Source organism: Medicago sativa, chromosome 2 (genome assembly GCF_051527215.1).
Source record: "Medicago sativa cultivar Bolivia chromosome 2, Bolivia_mono, whole genome shotgun sequence".
Taxonomy (NCBI): Eukaryota; Viridiplantae; Streptophyta; class Magnoliopsida; order Fabales; family Fabaceae; genus Medicago; species Medicago sativa.
In genome coordinates, this window is record NC_140750.1 from 25,030,567 (window position 1) to 25,041,813 (window position 11,247).

The 11,247-nt window shown below is 29.5% G+C and overlaps 2 protein-coding genes across 2 annotated transcripts; both read right to left on the minus strand.

The window, feature by feature from the left end:
- Positions 1 to 1,538: 1,538 nt before the first annotated feature.
- LOC146945750 (uncharacterized) lies at positions 1,539 to 3,445 on the minus strand. The gene is made up of 5 exons (XM_085748852.1): positions 3,262 to 3,445; positions 3,048 to 3,168; positions 2,745 to 2,924; positions 2,549 to 2,632; positions 1,539 to 2,459 (listed from the first exon to the last, which is right to left on the minus strand). The coding sequence occupies exons 1-5, from the start codon at positions 3,309 to 3,311 to the stop codon at positions 2,313 to 2,315; spliced, it is 582 nt and encodes a 193-aa protein (XP_085604978.1). The 5' UTR covers positions 3,312 to 3,445; the 3' UTR covers positions 1,539 to 2,312.
- Positions 3,446 to 3,562: 117 nt separating this feature from the next.
- On the minus strand, positions 3,563 to 5,606 carry LOC146945751 (uncharacterized). Its single transcript, XM_085748095.1, has 8 exons — positions 5,502 to 5,606; positions 4,894 to 5,001; positions 4,734 to 4,812; positions 4,533 to 4,629; positions 4,359 to 4,423; positions 4,133 to 4,217; positions 3,686 to 3,818; positions 3,563 to 3,580 (listed from the first exon to the last, which is right to left on the minus strand). The coding sequence occupies exons 1-8, from the start codon at positions 5,604 to 5,606 to the stop codon at positions 3,563 to 3,565; spliced, it is 690 nt and encodes a 229-aa protein (XP_085604221.1).
- Between the last annotated feature and the right edge of the window lie 5,641 nt (positions 5,607 to 11,247).

An 11,247-nucleotide genomic window follows, 5' to 3' on the forward strand; every position in this document is an offset into this window, starting at 1 on the left:
AATTGAAATGAGCTTTGGATGCTTTGTTATATTATATGCTTGCAAGTAGCACATGTAGGGCAGACCCACCAGCCCTGTCTTCATGCTCAATTATACACTATAGCCCCACGTGTGTTGTCTTGTGAATTTTGCAGGGGAATAGAATGTTAATATTCTCACATTGAATTGAATGATATATAATATGGTCTAAGTACTCACCTTAATTACAAGCAAAATTTGAATGATTGAGTAACGTCTATTAGGGTTTGTATATCCAAATTTTAATATGGTATTAGGGTTTGTATATCCAAATTTTAATATGGTATTAGGGTTTGTATATCCAAAATCTATTAGGTCATCGGTTATATATTGGCTCTTTCGTTATAAGGTCATTTGATGACAAAGGTCACACACTCACACTCCATATGTTAAAGCCTAAATTTGATGATATGATTTGAAAATGTAACTACAAGTGATGAAAAATCCTTACTTTACAAACTGATTTTGTAACTTTGAGTTAACATCAACCTAAAATAGAACACTATATTCTTCCAATACAAATTTTGTTTAAAAATATTTTACAACACATTTAATCATATTTCACTATATATATTATACTTTATAAAGTAAATCCACACATACTTAGTGGAGGTTCAAAACAGAATAATTTTTTTTTGAATCCATTTGAGTTGGTCTATTGGTATTGGCTTGAGACTTTGGAACATGCTCCTCTCAAGATTTAGGTTTGATTCTCTCGGTGCCAATTTAAGTGGGCTAATTTAGTTTCTTCAAAAAAAATTAATGAAATTTGTAACAAAAAAACAAAATAGTGAAATAAACAATTCAAAAACCATAAATAATTGGGAAATCTTAGCTGAGAAAATTTAAACATTTTGTAACAAAAAATACTTACACCAGAATCCTCATTTGTTAATTAAGGTCCAACTAAAGTCAAAATAAAAGGTCTAATTATGGTATAAATGACTTCGCATGTTTAGGAGAGTTAAAATTTTCTCCATTTAAATTCTTCTCTATTTCTTTTATTTAGAGATAAAGACACAAAAAATCTTGAAAATAATTAATAACTAGTGTAACCACCCGTGCCAAGCACGGGAAATAAAAAACTTTTGTTTTATCAAATGTATAGATTTTATATTATTTTATCTTAAAGTTATAAGTGGTTGTAATTTAAATTTGATATGGAAAAAAATATCATATTAATTTTGTTTATTTTGTATACATTTTGAAATATCTAAACATTGCACATAACGATTAAAGCATTTGGAGTTATATGTATACTAATTATTTGTAGTTTAAGATGTTGATCAGTCTTAATCTCAGCAAACGTTAGATTTTTTTATATAACAGTCAGTGTCACATGCATAAACGTAGTCGGTAAATGAAAACGTTAAATTTTTTACGGGCGTGTATAAACACAGTTTGGGCTACAGAAACGCCGATTGTTATTTGTTTTTAATTTTTACAAAATTAATGGTCTAATGTAAATATTGTTTTTTAGGGCAACAACGATGTAAAAAAAAAAAAGGTTCCGCGGACTGTTAAACCTAAAAAATGCATCAATTAAAAGTCAATGGCAGGAAGATCTGCTTATATAGAAATTACATGTCCTGTAATGACCAGTACGCCTTACAAAGAGATTTAAAAAAAACGATTTCCAAACAATGAGCAACTTTAGTTTTGTAAATTATAGCAACAACAATTCTAAAACAAAACCAATAATCATACTTTTTGTAAAACTTCACGATACACAACATTTCTGGTCTCCTTGCAAACATTATTATCTTCATCCAGGATGAGCAACTTCAAACCTTTTCTAGAAGTAACTCGAGAGACAGCAACATAAAGTTGTCCATGCGTGAATACAGACTTAGGAAGAAAAAGCCCCACGCGAGATAAAGATTGACCCTGGCTTTTATTTATTGTCATTGCAAAACAAAGCGTCAATGGAAATTGCCTGCGCCTGAATTTGAAGGGTAGTCCTGGATCACTCGGAATAAGATTCATCCTGGGAATGAATACCCTGGTACCTGCCCTTTTTCCTGTAATTACGGTAGCAGTTATCGTGCTCTTCCCTAGATGTGTAACTGTCAGCCTCGTACCATTACACAATCCATTGGCCTGATCGATGTTTCTCATCAGCATAACTGGACATCCCACCTTTAGTTTCAACCGGTGATTTGGAATTCCAGAGCTGTTAATACCATTAAGAAATTCGGTTGTGAACCACTCGCTTTGGACATCAGAATTTTCATCCGATCGACAAACAGAATCAGAGCTTAAATACTCTTTCTCTTCACCTGGAATCAGCGACATCATATATTCGTAACTCCAACGTCACCACCATCACTCGTAACTCCAACGTCTTGCACCAAACCTATCCCATGTATGCTCGCAGCAGGAGGTTCATATATCCCATCAACTCTCCCAGCAGCAGGTTCATCAAGCTTTTTCATCAAATCCTGAAAAAGAGAACATTTCCAACTTAGCTTATAAGCCAAATTTGCAGCATCGTGTCACTTAACACAATCAAAACATTAATGGTATATACCTGAACAATAGTGTTAGAGGATTTGAGAACATCACCCTCAGCAACACCATCAACCAAACTATCATCCTCTTCATGGCCATTCTTCTACAATAAAAGTCAGTAGAAATCAGCGTTAATCCTTAGATCGTAAAATACCTTAATAAAAAATGGACTCTTTAAATCAACATTAAAGAATTATAGATGTAGCCTATAATACCATCAAATCTTTATATTTGGTTTGAAACTTGTCTACCAACACAGGGTCGGCCGTAACTCTCTTAACCCGATACGACTTCTCGTACATAGTCGAAGAACTCAAGTTTGTCTCGACTTTGAACAGGTAACATTTCCCAACCATAGCAAGGATATCTTTAGGAGCTTCCGACACATCAGTTCCCTGACAAACATGGTTGCATCGAGAGATAGTCAGATATGCAATTAACTTCACGAAAATGTATCCAAAAAATGTAAACAACATATATAAACAAACAAATAATCAATATAAACAAAAAAATTATACCGTTCCACCAAATTCAATCATATCAGCACAAGTCTTCTTAAACAACTCAGTAGCATCGCGGTCAAATAAAACAAAAGTAGCGGAATCAGTGTGGTCAACAACCTTCATCTTGATCATGAACCTAACCATATTAAAAAAACGACTATGAATACTGCAATCGAACAAAAGTCAGTTGAATTATCCATTAATCAATTTATCAAAAAACAAAAGAAACCTGGGTGTAACATTCAACACATGCTTATTGCACTTCGAACAAAAGTACATCTTCTCATCAGGGTACACCTTTTTGTTACAGATGACACAAGCCGTATACCAACAATCCGAATCATCAACAATAACATTCACAGTACCAAATACCGCAAAAAATTTCTCCTTTAAAAAATCAATAAATACACAATTACAACAAATAAATGCAGGCAATGCAAATGTTTTATGACACGTATTTATACATAAAAATTAATTAATTTTCTCGAAAAATATTTAATTAATTAAATAGGGATTGCTATCACGCACAATTAATGAAAAAGGGATCTCTGAGATTAATACTAAAATATTATTTTTCTTCAAAAAAAAGACAAAAAAATTAAATTCACCATGTACTTGAAATTGAAACGAACATGTTTTTTTTTCTCAATTACCTCGGCACAATCCTTAAGGTCTTCAACAGTGGTCATCGGGGTCAAATTGAGAAAGTCTTCCTCAACACTAACCTTAGATGCCTCCACAATTTTAGAAATGCCCGGTGACGGGGAATCATCGTTCTCAACCATCCTACAAACATGCATCACAAACATAATTAGATACATACCAAATATTAACCGTAAAAAGTTTCAACTAATAATATTTTCAATTCATAATTTCGTTATTAGTTAAAAAGTGTTGGAAACCGAAATAAGTTAGATAAGTGAATGTTGTAGTGTTTGCAGAAATACATGAAATGATTCGCAGCATCTGTGAAGCAAAAATCAAGACCTCATTTTGCGTTTGCAATGGTGAAAGGTGGAAAGTAACAGGACTATCACAATTGAAATGGAATTTGATCTTAAAAAATGAGAAAGTGGTAATTATACGCAACATTCAATTACCTCTTCTTTAATAGAAGAGCAGCACTGAAAGTTGGATTGAACAACAACTTTGTTGCATTGATGGTATTTTGTATCGTCGCCTGACCTGGATAATTGAGAAAAAATAGCTCGTTAGATGTTTATAAAGCCAACAACAAAGAAATGGTGACATGCACACAAAGTAATTATACCCTGAAAGATCTTGATCTTGGTTAAGAGGATAGCACAACAACATTATCGGTTTCACCAGATGCAAGAAAACCATTCAACTCATCAACATAAGTACCAAACAGGGTGACCTTGAAACGAAACCTAATACAACAATTTTTTTTAAAAAATAATATAACTTGAGTTACACAAATATATGTGAAAAAACTTTTTAAACACATTTTAAATAGTAAAACATAAAAGGATGGTGCACCCATCATAATCCAACTCAATAGGAATCATCTTCGATTGAGATCCATTGCGAGTATATGACTTCTCAACACCGACAACTTTCAGCATACCCATAACATCTGGAAAAAGTATCAACCAAGATTTTAAAAAAAAAATAAAATGATTCCTTTACATAAAAGACCAGATTTGCTTTAATTGATAATACTATTTTTGGTCAGCTTACCGATCAAGTAATCAGTATCATATTCAGATTGAAAGATTTCGCGAGGATCACCGATCACGTAGATGTCAGCAGGAACAAACTTATCATCACATTGTTTTGCTTTCATACCATACTAAAAGTTAATCTTATAAGGGTGTCTCGCCGTCCTATACGATCCCACATTAGAAGCAACACTAAAATTCCCAATAGAGAAGACACGGTCCTCCTTCAGCTCCTTCTCATACTTGTATATGAGAGTACGTCTAACAGACGCATTGATTCGGTCACCCTATAAAATAAAATAAAAAACTTTAAATTAGATAACAAAACATTTTATAATATAGTTAACAGACGCATCTCATAAATTTTTCTCTCTTTCATATATATCAATATATCTTAATACAATTGACGGATCGCTTAGTTATAAAAACTTACATATTAGGCGGATACATAACATACTTCTCGATTATTGTGATTATTGTGATCAATTTTTGCTCATAGATAACACTAAATTTTTTTAGGAGATTAATATAACTCACGTTATAAAATTACGTTTTTTCCCTACATTTTTTTCACAATAAATTTTCAACTATTGAATAAATTATATAACTAATTTTAATCACTAAATTTTTTATTTTTTTAAAGCCTACATATATCAATAATTTTAATCACTATAATCGAGTAATAAAATGAATCAATTTACTGTACCAAAAAAAATTATTGATAAAAAAAAAGAACGATAAAAACTAAAAACAAATGGAATCAAACTACTTTATTGTCCATTAGAACCATTTCCAAGGAGTAAGGAAGTTGATCATTTTTCATGTCCCTCACAATATTCCAGTTTTCTTTGGAAGGGGATATATCAGAAATCAAGTCGATCTTTGGTGCCATTTCAGCTTAACAAACTAATACAAAAATTACGCAAAGAAAAAGAGAGGAATATGAAAGACAACTACAAAACAGAAGTTGTGGTGTGAAGAATGTGTTGGCCAAAGGGTCTAATTTATAATAGATTTTAGAGGATAATTACGTAAAACAACGACATGTAACTTAACCAATCAAATTTGAACCCATATCTTTTTTTTTTTTGAAAAAGTTTGAACCCATATCTTAGCTATTAAGCAAAATATAATATTTTTTTTAAATGATTGCATTACGGCGACATTAATTTTGGGTTACCGACTTACCGTGATATTGTTAAGAATTATCCGCATGATCAATTATGTTTGCAACATCTTGCCAAAAAAAATTATGTTTGCAACATCATTAAAAAAATCATGTTTGAGATATATATCGATATATTTTTTTCTTTCAAAAAAAAATCAATATGTTTTTTTCTTTCAAAAAATTAACCCATATATTTTTTGGTCGAGCAAAGTTTGTGGATCAATTAAAAAAATTAATCATGCATTTTTGAGTCAAAGTAAAAATTATGGACCACGTTTTCAGACCCTACATTTAATTTCCTTTTTTGAAGGAACAATATATTTCAACAACCGAAACTATTGTTTCCCTCAATTTACAAAACGTTTTGCATGGTATAAAAGAAGTAAACTTTATTCCCTAAAAAAAATAAAAGGAATATTTTAATAACCCTATACTAATAAAAAAAATTAAAAAATCATTTATTATGATTTAACAAATTGGTGAAATCTGTTTACTGGAATTTGCGACTTTAGAGGAATGGCCTTGAAATATTGTTTTTTTAGCGCAATTCCGATTTTTTTTTTTGGTTCAAGGCTTACTTTATTTTTTTTAGGGAAGGTTCAACATTTATTTGAGCAAGAACATTAAATAGAATCAACTGAAATTATATTTTCGATATTATTTAATGATACATTTTTAATTCTAATTACATACCTCCAATCCCAATTTTTTTATGTCCTAATTAGAATGACTAAATTATAGACATATTTGATAGGTTACTTTAGTATAGGTGCTTTTCTTTCTTTCTATACACATTGGGCAATTCTCAATCGAAATTAAATTAGAGGATTTTCACATTCATTACCAATTTAAAGTCATGTTTAATGCAATGATCTCACACGTAAATGTGTGTAACATTACTGATCATCTTTAAAAACAAAAAAAATTTAATAAAGCAATACGTTTTTTCTACCACAGAATATATTAATGCATATGTCCTGATTTAAACTCATATTTTCCTTTCTAAATCAATACGTTTTTTTTAATAAGAATTCCTGAACGCATATTTCCTTTTTAATAAGAATTCTGAACGCATATTTCCTGAACTCATATTCCTGAACGCATATTTCCTTTTTTTTTTCCTGAACGCATATTCCTGATTTTTTTCTAAAAAAATCATTTATGATTTAAAAAATTATGTTTGCAACATCATTAAAAAGAATTCTGAATTAAAGCAGAGCACGAAAAATAAATCTATTTTCAATTATCTATTTTCAATTATGAACGCATATGTTCTTTTTTTTCTATATTTTTACGAAACATAATTTTTATTTCCTTACTATGTTACTATACAATATATATTTTGAAAATAGAAACAAAAGAATATAAACTCAAATCATACAATATATATTTTGAAAATAGAATCAAAAGAATATAAACTTAAATTATATAAAAAATTAATGGTTACTACCAAATCTAATTAAATTATTTTAAAAAGTTACACTTTTATCAAATCATATTTTTTTTTGACAAATCAAATAATATTTTTATTATTTGACATATATCAATTATTTGATCTCTTTGATATTTAAATAATTATTCCATTAATCGTATTTTAATTAGATATTACTTGTTTAATTTTAATATCTGAATTCAAATATTTTAATTTAAATTATTTGATTATTCAAAAAAAGCATATTTTATTAAAGTTTGTATTTTTTGAATACGAAATGTTTGATTTCTAATTTAATTTCAAATATTAGAATTTGAAATTGTAAAACTTCCTTTTATACATAAACATTAAATACAAATTTGTGAGGATGAATGTGGTGAGAGTATTTTGTGAGGATGAATGTGGTGAGAGTATTTGTAAAGAGAATAAGATGAGAGTGTCACGTGTCATAAGAATAGGAGGAGAAAAAACATTTCCATAAAGGGCTATGGAATCGGCCGTAAATTTATATTATATAGATTGTATGACTTATTTAATGATAGGATCCACTATTTATTTTTTGTATCTATCTATTTCATAATGTACAGCTAAAATGATATAATTAATGATATTTATTGTGTAGGAATTTCACCGTTAGACTCTTTAAACAAAACAAAAAGAAAATTGTTTCACACCAAAAAACATATGCTGTCAAATAAAGATGTGTTTAGTCACCAATGAAATTTGAGTTTATCAAAAGAAGTTAGGCTCTCACAACGCGATATATCAGAATCTAAATCTTAGTTGAAAGAAATATTTATGTTTAGTGTCAACACATCTCAAATATGGTAAATATGGTTAAAGGAACCTATAAAAAATCGAGAAAATAAAAATAGGGTCAACTCCCCACAATATGCTATATCTATATACGTGCTACCTAATCTTTTATTTATATCCTTATTAAAAAAAAAAAAGCTTTTATTTAATCGATAAACCGTGTGATATCTAATCTCTTTTAATCTTTGGTCGAAAACGTGTTTTGTAACCAAACACACTTTATTCTATCAAATTTCTTCACCAAAATTTAACTGTTTTTAACCGAAAGTGCCAAATCAACCGAAAGTCATATCTTTTCTCTGAGCAAAACAAAATTTGATAAGAATCATCAGAAGTCTTTATAACTGCTCTCACAATCATTCATTCCTTTATACTCTCGAATTTGAAAAAGAAGGTTGAATAGATTGGAAACAGATTATATTTATTTATGGCTTTACTAACATAAAAAATTTGTTGTTCATATCATGTATTGACCACTTGTGGTAATCTTGAATAAAAACTCAACAAGACTATAACAAAGACCAAACCAATCAAAATGTAAGGCAGTCACTTTAAGCACAATTTTATACACCATAGTTTCATCTATATTTTATTTATTTATTTATTTTTACACTATACAACTTACATGAATTACAAAAAAAAACACATAGATATATACACCGTATTGTTATGTGTGCCAATTTAACATCTCTGCTAGATAATTGAGGAAAGGTTGAAGAAAATCAAGTTAGAATTATACTCTTTTTTTTTTTAAGAAACCAAAAGTTAAAATTATACAGTTTAAATCAATGACAATTTATATGCAGACCAAAACAAAACGTATAGATGAATATTTTAAAAATAGGGACATGAAGATCATTGATAAGTTGTTACCTACAATAGTGAATTTTAGCCAACAATATAGTTGATTTGGGCAACAATATAGTTGATTTGGGCAAGATATATAAGTTGTTACCTACAATAGTGAATTTTAGCCAACTATAGGTAACTGAATATATAGTTACCTATAGTTGTATTGTTAGTCATGACCTAGTATGATGCAAATTAAAATAGGTATTTTTTTAAGAAGTAAATTAAAATAGGTATTGGTGGATCAAGAACAACATTCAAATTGTTAGTCATGACCTAGTATGATGCAAATTAAAATAGGTATTTTTTTAAGAAGTAAATTAAAATAGGTATTGGTGGATCAAGAACAACATTCAAACAATATTATTATTTTCATTCACACACTCAATCAACAAATCAACTATTTACTTATAATGAGCTCGTGATATTGAGTTGTAACTGTAACGCCCTCCTTTTTATTTAATTATTTTAATTAGTTTTAGAATATATTTATATGATTGGTATGATTTACATGATTTATGTGATATTTTCTTATGTTATATGTTGGTATTTACTAGCATAATATAATTGTTATTTGGTGTAGAAATATATTGTTATTTGTTATAGATATATTTGTTATTTGGTGTAGAAATATATTTGTTATTTGTTATAGATATATTTGTTATTTGGTGTAGAAATATATTTGTTATTTGTTAGAAATATATTTGTTATTGGTGTATTATTATTATTAAGTGGGGGAGAGATATATTTAATTTAGAAATAAATAAGATTATGAGGAATAAAGTAGTTTTGAGGTGTAAGAGAAATAAGAAGGGGGTTAGAATAGAAAGAAGAATAAGTTGTTGGGCCAAAATAGATTTAGGAAGAGCGTTTAGTATTATAAATAGAGAAGCTTAGGTTAGAAGGAGTTTACCGGAAACCGCTTTTTGGAAAAGAGGAGAACAAGAAAGAAGAGAAGAGGAGAGAAAAGTCAAGAGAAGATGAGAAGACCTTAGGAAAGAAGAACGCTGCCGCTGATTCAGGAATTAATCTAAGGTGAGGGTGAGACTATCTTGCATTAATATTAAGTTATTAAATCATTAGATTGCATCTAACAAGTTGGGGAGAGTTTGTGAGAATTTGAGAATTAGGGTTTTGAGAGAGTTTTGATGATTAGATGATGAAAACTTGTTGAATTGATGTAGAAATTGTATACAGTCCTTAGATAACCCATATGATGATTATTGGATGTAGTTTTGAGGTTAAAACCATGGAATTGGATGAGATGTTGGTGAGTTTAAGAATTAGGGTTTAATAATTGTAATAGGTTGTTAATAGATTTGAGAACCCTTTGAATTTGCATACAGTAAGTTGATGAATGATTAGTGTTCTAATGATAGGGTAATCATAGGGTAATGATTAGGGTCAAGTTTGGAGAGTATTGGATCGAATAAGAAGTGGAAAAGATTTCCCCAAAGCGAAATCGCAGCTGAATGCGATTTTGCTGTCAATGTGCAAAACGCGTTTTTATTGTCTCAGTTTGACAAGTTTAAGTTCCGAACTGGGTTTAGGTGTAAACACAAAAGTTGTAGGTATGGATGTTAGCTTTCTAATGCCTTTGGTCTCACGTCAATAGGATTTATAGAGCTTGAGTTATGGTCAAATTACTGCACGTAGGTCACAGTGAATTTTTATGGACTTTCAGCACAACTTTTCCGAATTTAAAATAAAAACTGGTATTGATCGGTACAGAATTGGTCTTAGGCGTAAACATGAAAGTTTTAGATAATTTTGTTAGCTTTCTAGTGGCTTTGGTTTGACGTGAAAATAATGTTTGGTCTTTGAGTTATGATTAAAATACTACAGGGAGGTCTTAGCGAAATTGTACGGTGACAGCATTCTCTGTTTCATGTTTTTGCGTTTTGTTCATATGTTTCTGTTTTGAATTGATCTTTGTTCTAAACATGAAAGTTGTTGATATTTGTGATATCTTTCCAGTAGCTTTGGTTTGACATGAAAATATGTTGTGGATAATTTATTATGTTTTTACAAAGATACATAGTGAATTATTGTCGATGTTTAAATACGATGTTATATGAAGTTGTTTATGATTGATGAATATGATGTTTTAAGATGTTGTTTATTATCATTTGATATTGTTATATTATGATATGACATGAATTATTTATGTGATCCATATGTTGTCAAGATGTTAAGATGTTAAGACGTTAAGATGATAAGTGTTGTTAAGTCGTCGAGTCGTTATGAAGTCATCAAGTTGTTAAGATG

Excerpts from the sequence above, each read along its gene's own strand:
- LOC146945751 (XM_085748095.1), bottom strand. The coding sequence starts at position 5,606 with ATGGCACCAAAGATCGACTTGATTTCTGATATATCCCCTTCCAAAGAA. Across the intron at positions 4,630-4,733 it reads TGATACTGATTACTTGATCG|ATGTTATGGGTATGCTGAAA; the intron begins GTAAGCTGACCA and ends TACTTTTTCCAG. Across the intron at positions 4,424-4,532 it reads ATTGAGTTGGATTATGATGG|GTTTCGTTTCAAGGTCACCC; the intron begins GTGCACCATCCT and ends TTGTTGTATTAG.
- LOC146945750 (XM_085748852.1), bottom strand. The coding sequence starts at position 3,311 with ATGTACTTTTGTTCGAAGTGCAATAAGCATGTGTTGAATGTTACACCC. Across the intron at positions 2,633-2,744 it reads CCAAATATAAAGATTTGATG|AAGAATGGCCATGAAGAGGA; the intron begins GTATTATAGGCT and ends CTTTTATTGTAG. Across the intron at positions 2,460-2,548 it reads CCTCTAACACTATTGTTCAG|GATTTGATGAAAAAGCTTGA; the intron begins GTATATACCATT and ends TCTCTTTTTCAG.